This window comes from Ursus maritimus, unplaced genomic scaffold, assembly GCF_017311325.1.
Source record: "Ursus maritimus isolate PB19 unplaced genomic scaffold, ASM1731132v1 scaffold_14, whole genome shotgun sequence".
NCBI classification, from domain to species: domain Eukaryota; kingdom Metazoa; phylum Chordata; class Mammalia; order Carnivora; family Ursidae; genus Ursus; species Ursus maritimus.
The window spans coordinates 60,254,648-60,278,918 of record NW_024423786.1 but is presented as its reverse complement, the minus strand read 5'-3'; the positions used below and the strand labels follow the sequence as shown (position 1 = coordinate 60,278,918).

Here is a 24,271-nt window from a genome sequence, read left to right as displayed (position 1 = left end):
CGGGGACAGACAGCCTGATGGAGGGGTGTCCAGTTGTGTGGGGCAGAATTACAAGAGGTGGCCCTGTGGCTTTGGGTGACAGGTCCTCACTGGAAAGCAGGGCACGATCCATGCGGAGTTTGTCCAATGCGTGGTTTTATGTATGTTTTATGCAGGCATGTGTTCTCTTACACACATGAACTATTTATGAACGGTCGTTTCTGCATAGCTGGCATGGTCAGTGTATGTGCCAGGGAGGGCACCGGCGTACTGCGGGTATGTGCCCGTCTGGAGGGGGCTGTTGTGTACCTTTGGGTCGGAAGGTGTCACGTCTGGGTCCCCTTTCTGTGGCCCTGCCGAGGTGTGGCCCGGTGTTGGCGAGGACGGCCCGCTGGCTGCGTTTGTGGGTCTGCGTGTTGGGTGAGTTGCACAGGGGGAGCAGGTCTAGAACTCAGGTCCGGAGGATCTGTGGCAAGTGAGAAACCCCCAGGGTGTGTCCCAGGTAATTGTGGGGCCGTGGGCACTGCCGTGCGAGGGGCTCCCGGGGGGGAATGTGCAGGTTGTGTTTATGGGATCGTGGGCAGCCGGGCCAGGACAAGGTTGTGTGTCTGTAACATTCTCTGTGGGATTCTTTTGTGACGTTGTTCGTGGGAGCCTGTCTGTGCTGTGGGGCTGGGAGGCGAGCTGGTCAGAAAACACTTGTGGGGAGGGAGGTGGCGTGACAAGGGCAATGTGGGCCTCAGCGTCGAGAGATCAGCCGCTAGCCGTGTGTGCGTGCCTGCCTTCTGCGCGTTTGAGTGGCCGTGTGGGGCGGCTGTGGGGATATGTGAGGAAGAAGGCAGGGAGATAAATATGGGGCAGAGCAAGGGCAGCAGGCGGGAGGCCTGGGTGTCGTCGGGGCGGCCCAGCGAGTCTTCGTGCGGGGTCTGAGTGCTTGCCCCTCACGGCCTGCCCAGCGCGTCAGGGTCACCGCGAGGAGAAGCCTGGCGGCGGCAGGGAAACTAAGCTTGGACAGGGTGGCTTCTTGGCCATGTTTATGTAGAGGCCGGGTGTGACTCTTGTCACTGACATGGAAAAAAGAAACACGAAGTTTTCAGTCCCCTCCTCCGGCTTCCCCCTCTTCTCTGCCCCCCTCCCGGTACCTCTGCTTTTCCTGCTCTTCTGTGACGCACACTGGGCCGCTCCTGCCACTGTGGAAGGGTCTGGGAATGGAATTTGCTCGCTAGGCAGATTGCTCAGAACAGGTTTTCCTCACCTTTGTGTCTGTGCGCGCGTGTGTGTGTGCTGCGCCTCGCCTGCCTGGGGGGGGGGGTGGCTGCATGGGGGGGTGAGAAGGGCACTGTGGCCGGGCCCTCTGGTGTGATGGGAGTGGGGGCTGCTGGCCTCTGTGTGAGGCCCACACAACAGGTGCATCGTGGCTGCTGGAAGGGAGGGAGGCCTGGACTAGAACTGAGGCGTTCTGGCCATAAGGGAGCCTCGGTTCCTCATCTGTAAAATGGGGCTAAATCCTTGCCCTGCCTGTCTTCCAACAGGGCCGTAAGTGGCACATGGAATATGTACCTGGAAGGTAGCTCCAGGGGGGGGGGGGGGGGCGCCTGTGGCAGCCCCCGTGGAGCCCCTTCTCCGGGCCTGGCTAATAACAACAGCAGCGAACTCTTACCGAGCACGGACAGGGTACCAGGCGCTGTTCTCAATGCTGTTATGTGTGATCGTTCACGTACTCTCTGCAACACGCCGGGGAAGGAGGTGTTCGAATGATCTCCTTTTTTCTGATGAGACAGCTGAGGCCCAGAGAAGTTAAGCCACTTTGCTGGTAAGAGGGAAAGCAGGATTCGAACCCCGGCAGTCAGGCTCAGGTTCCCGTGCTCTTCCAGGCTCTGCTCCCTTTTTGAGTGAAGCTTTCCTCGGGCCTCTCTGTGCTCCCGCACCCCCCCCCCCACGCTTCTCCCCCGTTTCTGCAGAACCTAGCACCTGTACAGTCCATCTCAGACCAGTGTGCTTCAACAATGACGTGGGGAGTCCCAGCCTCGGCAGTGAGGACCCACAGTCGGGTGCTGGGTGCTGGCCGTGGGGGCGCCCAGTGTTGACGAGCCAGGCACAGGAGAGATTGTCCTTGTCCTGTGGGTCAGGGAGGGCCAAGAGGAAAGTGGCATTTGAGTTACATTTTGGAGGGCTTTGGTCTGGGAAGAGGTTGGGAGAGGTTGCGTCTCTGGCCGGAGAGGCAGCACAGGCAAAGACGGGGGGCTGGGGGTACGTTGAGGTGGGAGAGCCCCCCCGGTGCTGGAAGGGAGCCTAACACAAGGCATGATTGGAAAGGAAGATTGGAACTGGACCCTTGAATATCTGGCTGAGCAGTCTGAATTTTATTCCCAACTGAGTGGGGTCCAGTGACGGTTTCTGAGCCCAGGACCCATCCATCCGGCCCGTGCCGGCTGGGGTCAGGGACCCTCAGTGAGTGGAGGGCCAGATGCGGGAAGGTAGGCCTGGAGGTAGGGGAATAACCTTGGGCCAGGCGAGTGTTAACAAGGGCCTGAGCTCGTTCGGGGGCCAGAGGCGGGTTGAAGGGACGGCTTCCAGAGCCATTCCCAAGCTGGGCTGCAGATCCGACCCGGCCTGGTGAGGGCTGGACGCGGGGAGTGAAGAAAAGGGTGGAGTCAGACGTGACACAGTTAGGGCTTAGCACGTGAGACCTTATGTGGTGATTTCTGTAACCCACTGGCCGCCTGTAGGCCCCTTCAGGGCAGGATCCGATGGTCTGGCAGAGGGAAGAGATTTCGCATGTGGGTTCACATAAGCCCGGGTCTGCATTTTCACTCCAGTGCTCACACTGCGTGACCTTGAGGAGGATACAGCCCTCTGTGAGTCTCAGTTTTCGCATCTGTAAAATTGAGATGGTACAAATACCAACTTTGGGTGGCCATTCGGGGGAAATCGTGTGGCGAGACAATCCACGCAAAACCCTGGGAGTGTATCAGGCAAAGCGTGAGTGCCCCAGACTTGGTCACGTCATTCTTGTCATCCCCAGCTGCTGGCCAGCTCAGTCCGGCACCGAGGCTGGCTTCCTTCCTGAGGGTGGACAGACCCCAGGAGCACTTTGAAGGAGGGAGAGCCATTCATTCCCCCAAATATTTTTGAACTCTCCCATTACGTACCGGGCGCCAGTCTAAGTGACGATGCTAGCAGTGAGCAAAGCAGTGAACGCCTCCCCCCCTCAGAGCTTACATTCTGGAGGGAAGTGAACAATATGTTTTGCTAGGTGCCAACGAGGCAAAGGAGCGGAGAGGGCTAGGAAGTGTAGGGAGGTGGGGGCGGCCAGGAAGGCCTCCAGGAGAAGGGGACTGGAGGCAAAGCTTCAAGGAGGTGGGTCAGCGAGGCGTGGGGCTGAGGAAGAGCATTTTGGCGAGAGGGAACGGCAGGAGGTGCTCAGAACCCCCTCTCCCCCCGAGCACGTAGCCAGTCAAGAGTGGGGAAACCATGAAAACAAAAAAAAACCTAAAAACCACAGAGCCACCAACCTGCCATGAAGCCTGATTTCTGCCTCCTCTTCTCTACCACTTCCCCCCACTACTTTCCGGGACTGAGTTCCAAGATAATAAAAAGAGCTATCGAGTTTATTGAGTACTTACCAAGTACCAAGTACCCTACTAGGTACTGCCGGTCATCAGCTCATTTAATCTCTGCAGACAACCCTCCGAAGCGGGAGGGACTCACTGTCCCCACGTTACAGACAAAGAAACTGAGATACAGACAGGTTAGGGAACTTGCCCAGGGTCACATAAGTCCTGTCTTCATCTCCCGTAAAACCTAGTGGGGTAGTCGTCAGTGATGGGCAGTTGAACTCCGGAGAGCTGGGTCCAAACCCCGGCTTGGTTCGCAACAAGAAGGGGTCACAGATCGCCCCTCCACCGCATCCTCTCCACTTTCGGTGAGGAGTTTAGCGCATTGAAAGCCTCAGTTTACTCATCTGTACGGTGGGGTTGATGACAGCGCCTACAGTGGCTGGCTGGGGTCCTTTTGAGTGTTGACATGAACTGATGCAGATAAAATGCTTAGGACTGTGCTCGTGACACAAGTATTTCCTAAATGGCAGTTACAGGTACCACGATGAGGGTGCTTCCGGGCGATCTCTAAGGGCCAGGCCGGCTTCGGACCTCCGTGGCTCTAAGGAGCCCTGACAGGCCTTGTGAAGGTACCTTGCCGGTCAGCACACAGCCACGGGGCAGTAGGCACCAAGGCCACGAGCCTGAGCTGGTGGGCAGGCCTGGCCAAGGGGAGGAGTGGGGGCTGGAGCTGAGCCTCCACTGTGCTCCCCAGTGCAGGCCTGCTACCTCCGGAGGAAGGGGCCCCTCCTCGAATTTTTTTCCCTTCTTCTGATTTTCACAAAAGGTACTAGATGGGCTGGTGGGCCCCTAGCGGGTGCTGTTGAAAAAAAAACCCCACTGGTTTTCTACAGCACTTCTGAGAGCAAACGCGGGGGGGTTTGTACACCAAGCAATTCTCAGACACCGGCTGGGGATCCTACAATTCAACTCGAGCCCGACACTATCTCCCCGCAGTTACAGTCCGATCCCGCAGATTAAGGGCTCAGTCCATGAGACTGCCCACTTTACATGTTGGTCATAAGTCCGGGCCTCCCATACTGCTGCCCGGCCAGCTATACATTGCGGGGTTTCCCATGAGCCCCTCTTCAGCTTCAAGAATTTGCTAGAATGGCTCGTAGAACTGGGGAAGATGCTTACTTAGGCTTACTGGCTTATTGCACAATAATGGATATAATAATTCAGGTGGATAGCCAAATGAAGAGCTACGAATGTTGAAGTCTAGAAAGGTCCTGAGTGCAGGCCCTTCTGTCTCTGTCAGCTGGGGTACATACACTGCCCTCCTGGCCCATGAATGTGTTCACCGACCCAGAAGCTCTCCGAACCCCATAATGTAGAGATTTTTATGGAAGCATCATGACGTAGGCACGATCAATTATTAACTCAATCTCCGGCCCTTCTCCCCTCCATGGAGGATGGCGGTGAGCTGAAAGCCCTGAGCTTCTAAACATGGCTTGGGCTTTGGGGTGACCAGCCCCCAACGTGAAACTCTCTAGGAGACCACCAAGGTCACCTCAGTGAGAACAAAAGATGCTCCTGTCACCCAGGAAATTCCAGAGGATTTAGGAGTTCTGTGTCAGGGACCAGGGTCAAAGACCAAATATTAGCACAAAAGATGCTCCTAGCCCCCCATCACTTGGGCAATTATAAGAGTTTTAGGAGCACTGTGTCAGGAATGGGGGTGAAGACCAAATATACGTATTTCCTACAGTGTCCACAATATCACAGCTAGAAACCTGTCCTCCATCCGGAGTGCCACAGTTACAGTCAAGAACACAGGCTTTGTAGCCAGACTTCCCCGGATCAGACCCCAGCCCTCCTACCAGCTGGTCACACATCCTTGGGCGAGCTGCCTGGCATTTCTAGCTTCAGTCCATTTTTTTTTTTTAAAGATTTTATTTATTAGAGTGCAAGAGAGAGAGCACAAGCAGGGGCAGCAGCAGAAGGAGAGAGAGGGAGAAGCAGACTCCCTGCTGAGCAGGGAGCTGGAGGCCCCCCCCCCCCATCCCAGGACCCCAGGATCATGACCTGAGCTGAAGGCAGACGCTTCACCGACTGAGCCACCCAGGCTGTCCGTTTAAAATGGGGAAGCTGGGCTGCCCGGCCAGCTCAGATGATGGAGCACGCGACTCTTGACCTCAGGGTTGTGAGTTCGAGCCTCACGTTGGGTGTAGAGATAATTTAAAAATAAAATCGTTATGAAGGGGAAGCTAAGTTGCTCTGTTTCGAGTAGGAGCCGAGGACGCCATGCAAGTGAAGTATGGGCTCTCGGGGGTCCCGGCGGCCCAGGGCTATCGTGGAAGGGGTGGGGGAGCCCTCTGCCTCTTTCCTCCCTTTACCACCAGAACTGGACACCAGCCCGCACACAGGGCAGCTGGGCGGGGAGTGCGTTCTGCGGGATTCCCGCCCCACCCGCGATCCAGCAGCTAAAGGGGGCTCCACCTGACCCAGTAGTGGCGTGTGCCTCGCAGTTGGGGCTGTTAGAGCTTTTGGACGGCACCCCTCTTTACCACCTTCCTCCTCCTCGGAGAGGAATAAGAGCAGTCTTTCTGGGAACAAGACACGGGCTGTGCCAGGGAAGCCTTGCAGCCCAGATGGTAGGACTAATAAAGGGGGAAAAGAGCATGGTGTTTTGGGGAAGGGGGCATTTACGAGGAACTCCCGCTGCAGGGTACCTCAGAGAACAAGGGTGGCCCGGGGCGTGGGGAAGGAGAGCGTTCCCGGGTTTCCTGGAGGGTGGACGAGAGGGGCCTCAGCTCAGCAGGCCTGGCTCGGTGAACAGACCCCCTTGTTATTCCCAGCTGTGTGTGACTGTGTGGCTCTGGAACCCAGATCTTCCGCTGAAAACCGGGACCCCAAAGTCCTGACTATGCCCGCCACAGGGGAAGTGGCTGTGAGGGGCTTTCTTTTTCTTTTTTTTTTTTTTTAAAGATTTTATTTATTTATTTGACAGAGATAGAGACAGCCAGCGAGAGAGGGAACACAAGCAGGGGGAGTGGGAGAGGAAGAAGCAGGCTCATAGCGGAGGAGCCTGATGTGGGGCTCCATCCCGGAACGCCAGGATCACGCCCTGAGCCGAAGGCAGGCGCTTAACCGCTGTTCCACCCAGGCGCCCCTGTGAGGGGCTTTCTGTGCAGTGGCCGCCACAGCTCAAATCAGGGTCACCGGCTGTTCCTTTCGGATGGGCATTCCAGCAAGAGCTGAGGCCAGGGGTTGCGTTTCCCTTCCTCCTTTTTAAGCCAAAGTCCCAAAGCCAGCGGCATTCAGAGTAAGGAGTGGGACCCGAGCTTCTTCATGCTGGGTCTGGCGGCCTTTCCAGTGCCCTCCAGAGACGGGAGCAAGCTAGCGTGTGTGTATCAGTCTGTGGTCTTTGGTGGTCACCTGGCACCAGAAACCTCCAAGATTTACGGGGCTGGGGTGTGTGCGAGCGTGTGTGTCGGTCCTCTGCTAAATTGACTGTCTAGCAATTGAGCCCAATAAAAAAGCTCTAGCAAATCTATTTTGATATGTAAAGGAGGCTATTATAATGAAAGACAACATGCAAATCTTTGATTTTCTTTGAGCCCCGAAGATTGGGCCAGAGGGACCTGAGAGTGATCCAGGAGGCTTCCCTGGACCTGTGGGATTGAGCTATACTGCTGTGTTGTGTGGAGGTGAATTGGAAACATGCAAATGATCTTCTGCTGGTACTTCTCCGGGCCAGCAGACCTGGGCTTTGCAGTGACGTGTGTGACCTCCCAGGTCCAGCCAGACGCGGCTACACGAGAACCCGACAGGCTCCCGGGAGGGGGTCAGGGTGTGCAGAGCAGCCTGGGCGTCCTCTTTGACCCCAGGTGCTGTGCCACCCCCACCTCCTGGGGTCCTTTCCATGCCAACTCCCTTCCTGAGGACACGGTTTGTTTCTCCCCAGAAGGAAGAGGCCCCGCAGAAGGGACTCGTTGAGCCACCCCCGCTCCACTCCATGTTCGCTGTGCCCTCAGGTGAGACGGCGCGAGTGCCCGCAGCCGGGGGGAAACCGGACACGAGGCAGGTTTTTGAGGCTGGGGAGCCCTGCGAAGTGGTCAGTAGGTGTCATGGGGCCTTCCTCCTCCTCCGGGCAGGAGAGAGGTGACCACTGCTTACGTCTCTGGTCTGCGACTTTGGAACCTTTGATCCCTTGACCTTCATCATGACCTGAGCTAGCGCTGGCTTCCTCCAGCCCCAGATGTTTGACGTGCTAGGGCTGGGTGCCGGCCAGACGAGCCTGGCGACAGTTAACCCCTGCCTTCTGTGGCCGGAAGTTCATCAGTCTTTCTCCAGTCTCTGACCAACAGCCCCCCTCCCCCGCCCCAGGCCCTCCCAACTCACCTCCCTGATCTCAGAGGCCTCGCCCCCTCCGCCCAGCCTCTGACGTCCTCCCCTGGCCTCTTCTCCCCCGTCCAGGCTGGCGCCATGCCCCCCCCAGCAGAGGTGACCGACCCGTCCCATGCCCCCGCTGTCCTGCGCCAGCTCAATGAGCAGCGGCTCCGAGGCCTCTTCTGTGACGTCACCCTCATAGCTGGAGACACCAAGTTCCCTGCTCACCGCAGTGTCCTGGCTGCTTCGAGTCCCTTCTTCAGAGAGGCCCTGCTTGCTTCAGCTCCACTGCCCCTCCCACCAGTTACTGGGGGCCCTGCCCCCAACCCAGCCACCACCACAGCTGCCTCTTCTTCTTCCTCCTCCTCTTCTTCCTCTTCCTCCTCCTCCTCCTCCTCTTCTTCTTCCTCTTCCTCTTCCTCTTCTTCCTCCTCTTCCCCCGCTCCGGCCTCACCCCCCACTTCCTCCCCACCCCGGGTCCTGGAGCTGCCAGGGGTCCCAGCAGCTGCCTTCTCTGATGTCCTCAACTTCATCTACAGTGCCCGGCTTGCTCTACCCGGCGGTGGAGGGGACGGGGCTGCAGTGGCAGAGATAGGAGCTCTGGGGCGGCGTCTGGGCATCTCCCGCCTGCAGGGCCTGGGGGAGGGAGGCGATGCCTGGGTACCTCCTGCCCCAGCCCCCATGGCCACCTCGCAGCCCGAAGAGGATAGCTTCGGGCCTGGGCCGAGGCCAGCCGGGGAGTGGGAGGGTGACAGGGCTGAGGCCCAGGCCTCTGACTCGCAGGCCCCCCTGTCCCGGCGGCCGCTCCCCTGCCCGCGATGTGGAAAAAGCTTCATTCATCCCAAGCGGCTGCAGACCCACGAGGCACAGTGCCGCCGGGGGGCCGGCACTCGGGGGTCTGCGGGGCTGGGATCTGGGGGCTCTGGCCCCAGCGGCCCCGCAGGAGTGGATGCCTCTGCCCTGCCCACCCCGGTGGGCTTCCGAGGCGGCCCGGAGCACGTGGTGAAGGTGGTGGGCGGCCACGTGCTGTACGTGTGCGCGGCCTGTGAGCGCTCCTACGTGACCCTGTCCAGCCTGAAGCGGCACAGCAACGTGCACTCGTGGCGGAGGAAGTACCCCTGCCGCTACTGCGAGAAGGTGTTCGCGCTGGCGGAGTACCGAACCAAGCATGAGGTGTGGCACACTGGGGAGCGCAGGTGAGTGGCCTGGGGGCCGGAGGCGGGGGCGCAGTCAGGAGTCGGGGCACCAGGGACCCCAGAGGGGGGTTAGACAGGGGAGGAGTGGGCAGAGTGTGGGGCCCAGGAAGTCGCCTGGAGACCAGCGCACTGGCGCACTCGCCCCTGCTCCCCGTCACTGGTGCAGCCGCCTCCCTTCCAGCCTCGGTTCCCATCGCCAATGCTCACTAGCACCTCTGGGTGCCGGGGTCGCCGGTGCTGTGGGGAAGGCCAGGGCGGGAAGAGGAAGTTGCCCGCGTAGGAAAAGACGGTGGGGGGAGGGAGGCGCAGGCACGCCGGCCGGGAGCTGTAAGGTGTCTTTCCGTGAACGGCCCTGCTCATGAGGCATTTCCCCCGTTGTGTCATTGGAGCTTCAGAGGAAGGCTTCGTGGGTTAGGCCAGCCGTGTGCTTATTCCCGGTTCGCAGATGGACCAGCCAGTGGGGGGCCCTGAGCTAGCACTGGTACCTCTCCTGAGGCTGGCAGGATGGGACAAGCAGCATGAAAGGAGGGTGAGCGCACGGCTGGGGGAGTCGTAGGTCTGAGTGGAGGACATGGGAGCTGAGGCCTTGGCTTCGAGCCGCTAACGCCGCTGTCTCTGTCCCCACCCTATCCCCTGCTGTCCTGGCCCAGGTACCAGTGCATCTTCTGCTGGGAGACCTTTGTCACTTACTATAACCTGAAGACCCACCAGCGAGCCTTCCATGGCATTAGCCCCGGCCTCTTAGCCAGTGAGAAGACACCCAATGGAGGCTACAAGCCCAAGCTCAATACCCTCAAGCTGTACCGCCTGCTCCCCATGAGGGCAGCCAAGCGGCCCTATAAGACCTACAGCCAGGGAGCCCCCGAGGCCCCCCTCTCTCCAGGCCTCAACACACCGGCCCCTGTAGCCATGCCTGCCAGCCCACCGCCCGGACCCCCACCTGCCCCCCAGCCCGGCCCCCCACCCTCTGTCATCGCTTTTGCCCACCCGGCTCCCTCTGTCATTGTTCACGGGGGCGGAGGCAGTGGTGGAGCAGGGGGTGGGCCGGCCAGCACAGGGGGAGCCCAAGCTGCCTCGGTCATCACTTACACTGCTCCCCCGAGGCCCCCCAAAAAACGTGAGTACCCACCACCCCCCCCTCAGCCTGCAGCCACACCAACCGGCCCGGCCACAGCGGGCAGCCTGGCCACAGCCGCAGGGCCGGCCACAGCCACGGAGGAGGCCAAGGGCCGGAACCCACGGGCTGGAAGGACTCTGACCTACACGGCCAAGCCAGCCGGCGGGATTGGCGGGGGTGGGGGTCCCCCTGCGGGGCCTGGCCGGGGCCCCTCTCAGCTACAGGCCCCACCTCCACTGTGTCAGATCACTGTGCGGATCGGCGAGGAGGCCATTGTCAAGCGCCGCATCTCAGAGACTGACCTGCGTCCTGGGGGGAGCTGAGGCGGAGAGAGGAGGTGGAGAGCAAGCGGCGGCAGCCGAGGAAGAGGGCGGCAGGCGGCCGGCGGCGGCGGGAGGGCGGCAGGCGAGGGCCAACGAGTCGGGAGGCTGGCGGGGAAGGACCAGCTCTGGCGGCCTACTACTCTACAAGCCCAAGCGCAAGGCCGGGGCGCGGCGCGCCGGAGGCACGAGGCGAGCCTAGCGCTGCCCCGGGGCCGCCGGCCGCCGCGCTGGAGACAGAAGCCGGAGCGCAGGAGCTGGGAGGACGCGCCGGCGGCCGAGGGCCCCGCGGGGCGGGCCCGGGCGGAGCGGAGGCACCGCTGCGGGGATTGCGCCCAGACCTTCGCCACCCTGAGGAAGCTGCGGAAGCACCAGGAGGCGCACGGCGGGGGCTCGCACGGCTCCCGCGCCGGCCGCAGGCCCTCCAGCCGCTTCGCCTGCCCGCACTGCGCCAAGGTATGCAAGACGGCGGCCGCCCTGAGTCGCCACGGGCAGAGGCACGCGGCCGAGCGGCCCGGGGGCACCCCCACGCCCGTCATCGCCTACTCCAAGGGCAGCGCTGGCACCAGGGCCGGGGACGTCAAGGAGGAGGCCCCCCAGGAGATGCAAGTCTCCTCGTCCAGCGGGGAGGCCGGTGGCGGCAGCGCAGCGGCTGCGGAGGGAGCTTCCGAGGCCGCCTCTCTCCAGGACCCTGTCATCTCAGGGGGTGAGGAGCCCCCGCTGGTGGCAGGAGGGGGCACTTATGCATATCCGCCTGTGCAGGAATTTCCACTGGCTCTGATTGGGAGCGGCAGGGAACCTAGTGGTGGGAGGGGGAAAGCTGGCAGCGAGGGGCCGGTGGGGGCAGGGGAGGGGGACCGCGTGGAGGGGATGGGGGCTGCCAAAGTCACCTTCTACCCAGAGCCCTACCCGCTCGTCTATGGCCCCCAGCTCCTTGCCGCCTACCCTTACAACTTCAGCAATCTGGCCGCTCTCCCGGTTGCTCTTAACATGGTCCTACCTGATGAGAAGGGTGGGGGGGCCCTTCCCTTCCTTCCAGGGGTCTTTGGCTACGCAGTCAATCCTCAAGCAGCACCCCCTACTCCCCCAACCCCACCTCCCCCAATTCTTCCTCCACCAGTTCCCCCTAAGGGAGAAGGGGAAAGGGCAGGGCTTGAGAGAACCCAGAAGGGAGATGTGGGGTGAGCTCTGGGCCCACCTCCCCCCTTTCACCAGATGCCACCCTCCCTGAACCCCCTGCCACTACCAGCTCCCTGGCTTCCCTGCCCCTTGGGAGCCCCTCCACACTCTTGTGCAGGGACTTGGGGGCCCCTGGAGCTCAGGGGTCAGGCTGTTTTGTGTGAGATTGTAGTTTTCCCATCTCCTGGGAAGGGATCTTGGGTGGTTTCCCTCTCAGTTCTCCTCCAGGGAATGGCCTCCATGAGGGGCAGGGCCAGCTCCCATCCTTTCTCCAGCCCTCGGGGCAACTGAGCAATATACTTATATGAATCTCTACTCACGGCCCCCACCAGCTCTGAATGTCTAACCCACCCTCCTGATTCGTAAACCTGGGGGGAAACCATCTCTCACCTAGTGACCTCCCCTCATTCTGAAGCTTTCTCTAAGCCCCTGCCTAGATGCTTCCTAGCACATTCCATTCTCCGTGGCCCAGGGCCTGGACCAGACCATTGTGATACCTGACACCCGCCCATCTGGGAGCATGGCTTTGGTTCCCATTCTTCCCAGGGGTGGGTTTCTGCGTCCCTGTCTCCTCACGTTAAGATGCCATGCCTTCCTTGGCTTCCATGCCTTCGGATCTTCCATATTCCTCATTCTCCTAGACTCTGGAGATGGCCTCTTCCAATCCAGGTCAGGGAGGTGTTGGGGGAGGGCTACCCATCTGTTCCACGGCTGAGCACTTTCCCAGCCCAGGGCAGCACTAATCTTGGCCCTGTCTTGACCCCCAAATCCAGTGAGCCCCAGATTCTTCCAAGGCAAAGAGGTGAGTAGATTGCACCTCTTCCTGCCTCTACCTATGGCCTCTTCTGGGCTAAATCAGATTTGGGGGCCAGGAGGGAGGAGCTCCATATGGGATGGGGAAGGGAATCTACTTTCTCCGTTTTTTTTTTTTTTTTTTTTTTCCTGATGGTTTCTCCCAGACTAGACCAAATAGCCAGAAAAGTGATGGGGGTTGGATGGGTGGGTAAGCCCAAGATTTGCACATGACCTCCCATCCTTACCTTTACCTCCATCTTCCCCAGTGTTGCTTCCCTCACCATTCACTCCAGGTGGTTTTTGGGGAACCATCCTACTCCCTTGGTGGGCTTTGGGGTATCCCCACCAACTTTTCCTCCAGAATAGCACCTTACACCCCATCTTTGACTCAGTTCCCCACACCCAAAGATCCCAGCCTAGGGATGGGGTGCAGGGACCTTAAACAGTCCCTAATCCCTAATTTGCACTAGTTAACCCTGGTCAGGGGTCTGTATGTTTCCTTCCAGTGGGGGAGTTGAAGAAATGTTTGCTCCTAATTCTCTTTGACGACCGGGCGTTCCCACTCTGTGATTGGATGAACATTTCCCATCCCACCACCTCCCCCCCAAAAAAAAGAACAGCTCACAAGGGGAGAGTCAGTTTGGGGAGCAAATCTGATAAATGGGAATTAGAGGAGTGCAGTTTAAAAAGGGGAAAGGCTGCCACCATTTAGATGGGAGCTTTATCCCAGCTACTGTTTTCCGGGGCCAAGATGGCTGCCCTCTCTCGTGGCTGAAAGGGCAAGATCATGGCTTTTGGAGGGAGGTGAGCTTGAGGGAAGGACAGGAGCACCCTCCCGCCTCCTCTTACCCTCCTAGTCTATAGGAAGGGGGAGGTTTTTGACAGGCTCCTGAATGTTAACCATGGAGGAGTGTCATTCCTTCTCTCCTCCTCTGTCTCTTTGCACTTTTCCTGGTCTTGGCCACAGTCCGAGTGAAGAGTTTCCTACTGAATGTACCAAGTTCCAATTTTTAAGGGGGTAAAATGCTTAAAACGGGAAAATGCAAAAAAAAAAAAAATCACTAAAAAATTCCCACAAATCTCGTTTCTGGCACTTTAGAAAAACTGCGAAAAAAGAACATAATAAAGAATACGTATATATATATATCTCTACACACAAATTTTATATATATATATATACACTCATATATATATATATATACACACACACACACACACACACACACACACACACGCGCACACACACAGCGGAACCACAAGAGAGACAGAAGCCTTGGAGGCAGGGGGCAGACGTAATGACAGCTCCCCTATATCCTTAACCTGCACTCCTCTGAGGCAGAAAGGCACAGGAAACGGAAGGAGTTGAGGATGGACCGGGGGATTTGAATTTCAGAACAGGTCAAAATTCCAAAACCATGGACATTTTTGGGAGAACTGAGATTGTAGACATTTATTTTTTTGAAAACATGATTTAGGAAACTAGCTTCCAGAATTTGGTGGTTCTGGGCAACAAATGAGATTGTGGCAAATTGGAGACTTAAAATACATGTATCCGAGCTGGGGAACTTGAATATTGTGAATTTCAGACGTTGGAAATTTGGGATTTTGCAATTTCGTCTTTTGAAAATTATTCAAGTCTTGTCAGTTTGTGCCCTCTTTCCCCATGTTCCCTGGGGAGAAGGGTGATGGTGGAGTGGAAAGGCCACTGGTTCTGTGCCACAGCACGCAAGGTTTAGAATTCTACAGACTGTAGCTCTATACGTAGTGAGGACCCCGATTTAGAGAAACTGACCAATATTTATCTCCGCATCTGTGTGTGTGTCCAACTCTCTAGGCCAATAAACCAACAAGACAGACAAACTGTGCTCCGTAGTGGGATGCCAAGTGCACTTCTTTGCGTGGCTGGCGGGTCGGCTGGACAGGGACATGCCTGCCTTGTCCCCCAGGGATCCTGGGAGCTGTGGCTGTATGATCCCTCTGAGGGCACAGCCTCCGGCAGCTGAGAAGGTGTGCGGGCTTGGGGGCCCTGCATACTTCACTGTAATGGCTGCAGCCGCTAGGGCTTAGGCTGACTTTGGTCTGACCTCCAGGCAGAAACAGTAACTCAGCCCTGTTCGCACAGCCTGCTGGGCACAGGATCCTCATGTCCCGTGCGCCTTACACCTGGTGCGACCCACTCTCCAAATTGAAAAGCAACGGGCATAAAGTGAGCGATGGCCATGAGATACAACCACCTTTCTTTTTCCACTCCTAGCCTTTTATTACCTTCAACTCCTCATCTCCCCACCCCTCCCCTTGATTTTGTCTACTGTTATGGAGAGATGGGCAAGTAAGATGAGCCAAGCGGCCAGCTGGGTGGGGGCTTTGGGGAATTCTGGTACAAATACCTTGACCAGGGCGGGCCGCCACACTCACCAGCACTAGCAGGTTGCTGCCAACAGGGGAATCAGGCCCGGTGTTACCGTAGTTCTATTTTTTTTTTTTTTTTTTTTTCCCCAAGAGAAGCCAGAAATCCAGATTTCTCTGTGCAATGTCCAGATTTTCAAAGTAGCTAACTCACACTAGAACTTGTGCAGGCCAACAACATAGGTCACACACACACACACACCAGTTTGCAACCTCTGATGTATCCTGCGTAGAGCTTTTGCTCCCATCTTCTCATATGACCCTCAGACTGGGGGACAGATACTATTCTTAGCTTCATTTACAGTCGTGGAATCTTAGGCTGAGTGTTTAGTACCTTATCCGAAGTTTGAGCACCAAAGCTGCGACCGACATGAAGGTTTTTTAAAGTGCTCTTTCCCCCCTCAGTACAAATGCATCCTTTTAGAAGTAACTTTTTTTTTTATCCTAAGGATAATACTTACTATGAAACAATAAATTACAGAAAAATAAAAAAGAATGACCACTAGTCCCAACATGCAAACATAAGCACTATTAACGTGTATTTCCTTCCAGGAAGAAAAAATTCCCCACTCACTCACTCAACAATGTTAAGCACCCACTATCCTATAAGTCAGGACCTGGGCCAGGTGCTGGGGATATTACAGCGAACGAGATACAGTGCCTGCCCTCCTAGGGCATACAGTCTACTTCTCGTTCTTTTTTCCATTCTAGTGTTGGTAACCTAGTGTTGATATCCAAAGGAACTTCTAGAAACCAAAGAATAAACAAACTGATAGTGCGCTTCTGGTGGGACCCAGAGCTTCCGTCAGCCCCGTCCCCCTTTGGTGCTCTCCCCAGAAAGGCAATGATGTGGGAAGCCTGGACTCCTAGTGGAGTCGTAAGGCAGAAAGGTATAGGCCTTGAGAGTACTGCCCAACTCTCAGTTCAGCTGGCCGAGGACCCGCATCTTGGCCCTCTGTCCTCAAGGAAAGGGGTCGGCAGGGGGCAAGTGGTACGAGGCGTCCAGGAAGATGACGAGGGTCCCAACACTCGTGAAGATGATGAAGGTCCACAGGAAAAGGCGATCCACTACCATGGCCACAAATTGCCAGTCTTCTTTCAGCTGGGGGTAGGCAGAGGAAACTGTCCCTGAGCTCCAGACCCCCACGGAAGGCCTGCCCTGTACCCTTGCCCTTGTCCTACGGCTCGGAGACAGGGGCGGGCCGCGGGACCGAGGAAACCGAAACCGCGGACGACGGAGGGAGCGAAGAACCAGTCGGAAAACAGGGGGCGGGACCAAAGGAGGCAAGCTTCCAATCAAAAACAAGAGCGGGTGCTGGGGGCGGAGCCGGGGTCTGCGGGTGGAGCCAAGGCCACCCAGGCCCTGCCCTGCTCCACCGTCATTGGACTTACCGCGTCGTGGTCCTCCTGTTCCTGCAGCTGGCGAGCAATGTAGCTGATCGAGGAAATGACCTCCCGCAGCTCGGGAGGCAGGCCCACAGCCCGGGTTGGACCATCAGTAAGTCGCCGCAGGTCCGGGGCAGACAGGTCAGGCTGGAACCTGGAAGAGGCGGGGCAGTTTGCCCAAGTTCCAGGCTCCGTCCCGAGTCCCTCCTCCAACACTCTTGTCAGTTTTCAAAACGTGAGAAGGCCCTTTAGGCTGTCCCCGCCAGCGGCGATCTCTCCAGCCTTCCGCAAGTCCTCCCATCTCTCTACGGTTTAGTTTCCGCCTTTCGGCACAGCAGGCGGTGGGAATGGGTACTACAATTCCCATGATGCTCAAAGGCATCTTCCGGGACCTTAAGCTGCCTGCCTCTGCACAGTCTTCTGGGAACTGTAGTTCCCTCTCTCCCTTCATTGTAGGCGATGGGGAGTAGGTACTACCTGTTGGGTTTGGGGAAGAGAAAATCGTTCGGTGGCTTCCGGATGAAATATTCATCTGTTCCCCGACCCCAGCCACTTCCGGGAGAATCCCTGAGGGCTACAGGAGGTGGCTCCGGCATCAGGTCTCTCTCAGGTTTGGGCCTCTTCAGACCCAGGTATAGAGGGAGTTTGTGGATGAAGATCTGCTGAGTAGAAAGGAGTGTTGGCAGGGGCTCTTATGCTTTCAGACCGGAAGGGAAGCAGCCCGCGGCTGCCATCCACCGGCCCATCCCCGCGCATGCCTGCGCACGTCCCTCCGAGCCGCACAGCCTCAAGAGCTCCTAAGTGGGTTGCTAGGCGCGTCCTGGCTGGAAAGAAAAGTTAGGAGGGCTTCGTCCCTGATAGGACCTGACCCTGAGAATGTTTCCCTGGGTCCCGGGATGGGCAGCATTGACGAAGAAAATATGGAATCTATGACATGACAGTGTCGGGAGGGTAAAATTAGCTACACAACGTTACAACACCCAACAGGCCTCGGCACTAGAACATTCTATCAGGAGTTGTAATTCCCCCTCAGCTCTGTGAAAGGGAAGGTTGAAGTTGGTAGGAGGTTGCAGAAGTGTTACCTGCCCCCCAAAACAGATACTAGGACTGACGATAAACACAGGTCGGAGGAGGACACCTTACCCGTCGGACCCAAGCAGGCATTTGGTGAGTGTGGGGTGAGCGATGGTGCAGGTTGAGGACTACGACGCTGAGGATGACTGAGAAAGTGACGAGGACCATGGTAAACATGAGGTACTTGATAATGATGGGGACAGACAGGGAGGTCTCAGGAACTTTGTCTGCCAGCAGCAACAGGAACACGGTAAGGGTCAGCAGGGCAAAGATGGAGAGCCCCATCTTCTCTCCTTGCAGGGCAGAGAGGAAGGCAGAGGATTAGGCTTTGCCAGAAGGCAATTTCCATGGCATCATCAGTGACCATGTTTCCAGCCCACACCAGGACAGGCTTTTGGAAGGGCCAACTGCATGCAGATGACTCCTACAATTATACCTCCAGCCCAGACTTATTCTCCTAAACCCCAGATTTATAGCCACCTGCTGATTTAACCTCTCTGCCTGGATGTCCAACAGACACCTCGAATTTAACATGTCCCAATCCTAATGCCCGGAGCACCAACCCTTCCCACAGGCTCCCCCATTTCACGAATGACAAATGCATCTTTCCTGGGGCTCAGGCCAAAACCCTGTCAGTCATTCTCAACTCTCCTCTCTCTCTCATTCCACATCCAATCCATAGCAAACGCTACTGGCTGTACCTTCAAAATATATCCGTACAAAGCACCATTACCTCAGGCCCGAGTTATTATAAAGGCCTCCTCTTTGCTTCACCCTATTTCCCCCTGCTGACTGTTCTCAACAGAGCAGCCAGATTGATGCTGTTAAAATGTAAATCAGATCGTATCACTTCTCTTCTCAAAACCTTCCAGGGGCGGGGCGCCCGGGGGCACAGCGGTTAAGCGTCTGCCTTCGGCTCAGGGCGTGATCCCGGCGATCTGGGATCGAGCCCCTGATATGAGCCCCACATCAGGCTCTTCCGCTATGAGCCTGCTTCTTCCTCTCCCACTCCCCCTGCTTGTGTTCCCTCTCTCGCTGGCTGTCTCTATCTCTGTTGAATAAATAAATAAAATCTTAAAAAAAAAAACAACAAAAAAACAAACCTTCCAGTGGCTTCTCATCTTCTTTAGCATAAAAGCCAGTCCTTAGTGTGGTTGACAAGGCCTTCTTCCCATTATCTCTCCGACCTTATCTCCTACAGTTTTTCTCTTGCTTCCTTTGTTCAGTTATCCTATTTCTTGAATATGCAAGGCTCACTCCCACTTCTGGGTCTTTGCGTTCAAGTGGTAACTCCACTTGGTACATTCTTCCCCCAGATATCTGCCGGGGTCATTCTCTCACCCCCTTCAACTCTTCCTTCAAATATTGATCAAATACTTCCTTTTTATTGAGGCATTCGCTGACTGTTCTATTTTATTTTATTTTTTAAGATCTTATTTTTAAGTAATGTCTACACCCAGGGTGGGGCTTGAACTCACAACCCCGGGATCAAGAGTCACGTGCTTTACTGATTGAGCCAGCCAGGGGTCCCTGACCCCCTGACCGTTCTATTTTATTTTTGTTTATTCTTTTTTCTTTTTTCTTTTTTCTTTTCTTTTCTTTTCTTTCTTCTTTCTTTCTTTCTTTCTTTCTTTCTCTCTCTTTTTTTTTTTTTTTAGAGTGGGAGGGAGAGAGGCAGAGGGAGAGAATCTTAGGCAGGCTCCACGCTCAGTGCTCAGCATGGAGCCTGTGGTGGGGCTGATCTCACAACCCTGAGATCATGACCTAAGCAGAAATCAAGAGTTGGACACTGAACCAACTGGGCCACCCAGGCACCCCCTGACTGTTCTATTTTAAATTATAACCCCCACCCCTATTCTTATCCTTCCTAAGGACTTTTCCTACTTTTATTGTCCTCCTTAGGACCTGTCCTCTTTTAATATACTATCTAATAGATTTATTTACTTTGTTCATTGACTGTCTCCCCACTAGAATGTAAACTCCACAAGGGCAAGGATTTTTGTCTCTTTTCTTCACTGATGTATTCCCAGTGCCAAGCACATTATAGACGCTAAAAGAGTATCATTGCATGAATGAACAGACAAGTCCTTGTAGCTTTTTTTAGGAACTAAATAGCAATTTGAAGGATCTAAAAATGAAACAAAATATGTAAGGATATGCCAGGTGGCTGATTATTCCTGTGGCATAAAAGCAGGCACCTCAAACTTCCTCAAGGAAGGTATCGAAATAAAAAACTTTTATGGTCTGCTCTACTTAAGTCCTATAATATTGGGTTCCAAGATTTGCCCTGCTCTGGGAGGAAGTAGAAGTTACAGTTGGAAGTGCATTCTGGAGCTAGATCGCTTTCCTTCCCGAGACAGAGAACTCGATGCCAGACAGAAGGAAAGCATACTTTAAATACCACAGTTAAGGATTTCAGTCCCTGAATCAGACTGGCACCAACCAGAGTTGGAATTGCGACACTACGTCTCTCTTAACTGTAATGTGGGGGAAATGACTTAAACTGTCTCGGCCTCTTTGTCCTCCTCTGCAAAGCGGGAAGACAATTCAGTACTCGCTCACAGAGTTGTCCTAAAGATTAGAATTGAGTTAATGTAGGATTGCCTGGGTGGCACGGTCGCTTAAGGGTCCGACTCTTAATTTCAGCTGGGGTCGTGGTCTCTCGGTCAGGAGACTGAGCCCCGTGTCTGGCTCTGCACTCAGCTCAGAGTCTGCTTGAGATTCTCTCTCTGCCCCTCCCCCCTTCTAAAATAAATAAATAAATCTTAAAAAAAAAGCATTGAGCTAATGTATGTAACATGCTAACTGTACTACTTATAACAAGTGCTCAAAACTAGTAAAAATAATACCAACACTTACATAGAACTTACTTGGTACCAGGCATAGTTCTATTAACTCAATTAATCCTCAAAATAATCCTATTAGTTAGGGACACATAAGAAGGAATTTGCCCAAGGTTACTCTGTAACTACATTACAATGCCTCCTAGAGAAATGTTGCTATTATTTCCAAGAGAATCTCCAAGGGACTAGTAGGTGTCTGGAAAAAAAAGGGGGAGTGGGGTGGGGAAGATACCAGGAATGGGGAAAGGGAAAGGGAGAGTTTTCTAACCCCAGGAGTTGTTGGTTCCAAGGATGAGATCTTAGGATTCTGAAGGAAACAGTTCAGGGGCACCGGGATGGAGAGAAGTGGGCAGCAGAGGGGAGGCCGAGCCTGGGTCTGGAGGGAAAACCTGGATCCCATGAGAAGACTCTGGTTGAAGGGAAAACCTGGGCAAGATTGCTGAAGCGCAATCCATGATGGCTTGGGTTGGCAGAAAAACCTTGCCAGGATTCAGGGTGGACAGGAAGAAGCTCAGAAGGAGGGTTGCCGGCCCTTTCCTCCCTTACCTGCATCTGGCGGCAGGTAGAAGACGAAGATGGCCAGGAGAGTGATGAGGATGCATGGGGCAATGACATTGACCAGGTAGAAGAGAGGCTTCCGGCGAATGATGAGGTAGAAGATGACTTCTTGCCGCTGTCCTTCCCCGCCTCCCCTAGGATCCGCTGGAGGCTGGATTAGTCGAGAAGGCTTGTGGATAATTTCCCACTGGCCGTTCTCTGGGAGGAAGGAGAGGGGAGGAAAGAGAGGGGAGGAAAGAGGTGCGGCCTGTGCTTATTGCTGCCAGATATGGCTTGCTCTGCCACATCCTAGACCCGAGAGTGGCTGATGCGATAAGGTGCCAGCTGTGGACACTGGGCTGGGCAGCCCATCTCTGATGAACTTGAACGAGTTTCCATTTCCATATCTGCGAAATGTAGAGAGTCCCACTTATCCTGCCGACCCCACAGGGTTGTACTGGGCATTGCTGAAGGCGGGTCTTTATCAGCCTGTTGGAAACTGGAAATCGTGAAGCCCATGACGTGGGAGCCATGCCCACTCACCAATGAAGGTCCCTTCGTGAATGTGCACTTCCTGCCGCTCCTGCTTATCAGGACCCAGGCCGGTCCGCAGGCTGACCTCGGAGCTGTCGTAGCTGTAGGAACTGAACACCATGGTGCAGTTCTGCCAGTCAAAGGGGAAGTAGGTGACCTGGATGGAGTGGGGAGTCACCAGAGCTGCCAGAGGGCTGTTCCGGGCTGGGGGCGTTGGGAGGTCATTAGGCAGGTCACAGGGAAGTAGGGTCACAGATGCATTGGCAGGTTATTAGGGGAGGCCGTGGGCTACGGAAGCGAGGTCACTGAGAAACTGCAAGTCAGCGACAGTGGGCAGAGAAGATGAAACAACGCAAAATCAGGAGGACGGGAGCGATGGGAGGGTTATGCGGGATAATGGAGGAGGGACGGGAGGCGCTTCGGAGTCAGTGTCTCGGGAGAGGCAGGGTTCCCAGCGGAGGCCCGGGCACCTGGATGCTGCAGCTGCTGCGGTAGAGGCCCGGAGGCTGCCAGCGCATGGAACCATTGGAGGACACCACGACGTTTAAATCCAGAGCAACGTCAAAATTCCCGTCGTTGCTGCGGGTGAAGGACCTTCTCAGTCGGGATCGGCCGCCCTCCCGAGGCCCCGCCCACCTCCCCTTCTTGGGGAAGATCCTACTTGTTTAGGAGCACCACATCCGGAAGCCACACGGATTCAGCCGTGATGCGGAGGGAATCGATGCCCTCGTGCTCCGCGGGGTCCCAGCTCAGCCTGTAGTCCGTCCACTCCTGTGGAAGCAGAGGCTGAGGGGCTGTCCGGGGCTGGAGCTTGGGGGGGACGTGGGATGTCCGGAGGAAGCGGGAAAGGAGTGCAAGGAGGGAACCGCCCGGCCTGGGCTATGGTTCTGGAAGTCGGGGTTCTGATTCCGGCTGCACTTTTACTCCTTGGGACCCCATCAGCTAATCTCCCCTTCCCTCGCCCCAAGCCCCAGATTTTTAGTCTGTAAAAATAAGGAGGTTGCACTAGCTAGCCACTAAAACAGTGTTTTTCAAACTGCGGTTCGCGACCCTTTAGTGGGTCGGGAATCAAATTAGTGGCCCCAAGACAGTGTTTAAAAAATTAGAATAAGAAATGTGTGGAATGCAACTCTCATAGTAAAGATAGGTACTGTCTCTGAAGCTTCTGTTTCCGTTATGTTTTCTGAGGTCGTGATGCAAGAAATAATCTTACTGCCCGGACACTGGAGGAAATTGGAAAGGCAGCGGGACGCCCTCTCCCACCCCGTGGGGTCTCCATACCAGGTCTAAGTACACCTTTGTGCTCATCTCCTCATCCTTCTCGTTCTAGAAGGGAAAAGTTTAAAGGGTAGAGGTGATATGAATAGAATGGAAGGGGCTCGGCGAGTCAAGCTCTCTCTGGAAACCCCTTTCTCTGAGTCCAAACCCCGCCTCCTAGACGCTGCATTGGTTTAAGCCCCGCCTCTATCTAAGAAACTTCCGGCGGTCTACACCGCCAGCCAATCCAGCTTCCAGTCCGCCTACCCGCCCCCCCACCCCCGCGGCCCTCCGCCCCGCTCCGTCCCGGGCCCCACCCACAGCCCGTAACTCACCCAACCCTGAATCTCCGCCCGCCGTTGTTTCGCGACCCGGCCCGGCCCCAAGCTCCGCCCCAGCCTGCGACCCCGCCTCAAGGCCCGCCCCCCAGCCGACCAGCAGCCCAGGGCTTCACTTCAGCGTTCCTCGCCCCACCCGGCTCCACGCCCGGCCCGACCAGCAGCCACGCCCACAGCTTGTCCATTGGTCCGATTTCGACCCAATCTCTGCTAACGGCCCGTCCATGTCCCGGCCTGGCCACGCCCCAGGCCCCGTCCCCAGACGTCCCTCACTCTCGCCCCGCCCAAAGCCACGCCCCCAGCCGGTCCGCGGGCCCAACCTCAACCCCGGCGTGCGCCCTCACCAGGCTGATGAGTTGCGCCAGGCTGAGGCCAATGCTGACCCCGACACGGTCGCCCACCTCCCGCGCCGGCCGCACGGAGCTGTCATAGCCGGAGAAAAGCTTCTCGCGGAGCCGGCCCTCCGCCTCCGTGCCGCGGGCGCCTGGAGGAGGAGAGCACGAAGTGAAGCCACCTTGTCCGGCCACGACCCCTGGCCCTGTCACTGCCCCCCTGAGGCCCAGACGTACCCGGGGCGAGCGGCGCCCCCAGCGCCCCCAGCAGCAGCAGCAGCGCTCCCGGGGTCATAGCCCGGCCGCGTTGCTCCGTGAGTTCGCTCGGTTCGCCAGCGCAGGGGAAGTGACGAGGCGCCCAGGAATGTGCACCTGTCGTTGGGGGGCAGCCGCCAGCCCACCCGCCCCGCCCCTGGGACTTGGTCCCGCCCCAAGCAACTGCCAATGCCCGCCACCCACAGATGACAGACAACACTTCAGTTGTATAAATCGTCTTTAATTCAGAAAGCATGGAGTGGAGACCCCGTCCCCTGGGAGCAAAGCCAGGAGATGGGTGGAGCCTGAGCGGGGTCTGTGTGGGTGAGGGGAATATGTACCCTTCTTGCAACAAGCCAGAAATAGAAAGAGCCTGAGGAAAAGTGACCTGCCTCTGAGCCCGAGCCCCTCGCTTTAGGGTCTCCTCCGTCTTCCCTGCCAGGGTCTGAGGCTACTCGGAGCCTTCCCTCCTAGTTCACTGGTGGGTTCGGGTCGTTTTCAGGCCTGTCTCTAGCTCTCCACGCTTTTCAGAAACACCTAGTCAGGCCCTTTTTGGGTACCTAAAACTTAGCTGAAGTTATAAGCTGTAAGGTAAAGCAAGTTCTACTAAGTTAGAAGCTCTGGGGTTATATGAGGTCTAGAGCCCAAGAGGCCCTCACTGTCCTTGGCCTGACTTATCCCGGAGAGGGGCGGAACTTATTGCTGAATTGGGGTCTCTGCACTGGGGATCAAGGCTGTGTCCTGTTTGTTCTTTTTATTCTAGATCCGTTACTTTAGAGACCTCAGCTT

At 56.3% G+C, this 24,271-nt stretch overlaps 2 protein-coding genes across 7 annotated transcripts; one reads left to right on the top strand and one right to left on the bottom strand.

Moving 5' to 3' along the window:
* Positions 1-108: 108 nt before the first annotated feature.
* Positions 109-24,266, bottom strand: CHRNB1 (cholinergic receptor nicotinic beta 1 subunit). 6 transcript variants are annotated; one of them, XM_040629958.1, is made up of 12 exons: positions 23,465-24,266; positions 23,240-23,379; positions 22,582-22,626; positions 21,962-22,071; positions 21,771-21,879; positions 21,310-21,457; positions 20,776-20,985; positions 17,456-17,679; positions 16,790-16,974; positions 16,319-16,466; positions 2,670-2,857; positions 109-2,097 (listed from the first exon to the last, which is right to left on the bottom strand). In XM_040629958.1, exons 1-12 carry the CDS (start codon positions 23,736-23,738, stop codon positions 1,980-1,982), a joined length of 1,899 nt encoding a protein of 632 aa, XP_040485892.1. In that variant the 5' UTR covers positions 23,739-24,266; the 3' UTR covers positions 109-1,979. The 6 variants fall into 6 exon arrangements, with proteins under 6 accessions (XP_040485892.1, XP_040485890.1, XP_040485891.1 ...); XM_040629956.1 differs by lacking the exon at positions 109-2,097 and having other exon boundaries at positions 2,121-2,857; XM_040629957.1 differs by lacking the exon at positions 109-2,097 and having other exon boundaries at positions 2,121-2,857; positions 16,790-16,971.
* Positions 5,567-14,385, top strand: ZBTB4 (zinc finger and BTB domain containing 4). The gene is given in 3 exon segments (XM_008688094.2): positions 5,567-7,558; positions 8,001-9,109; positions 9,760-14,385. Coding segments are annotated over 2 exon segments (3,072 nt in total). The 5' UTR covers positions 5,567-7,558; positions 8,001-8,009; the 3' UTR covers positions 11,732-14,385.
* Positions 24,267-24,271: the final 5 nt, after the last annotated feature.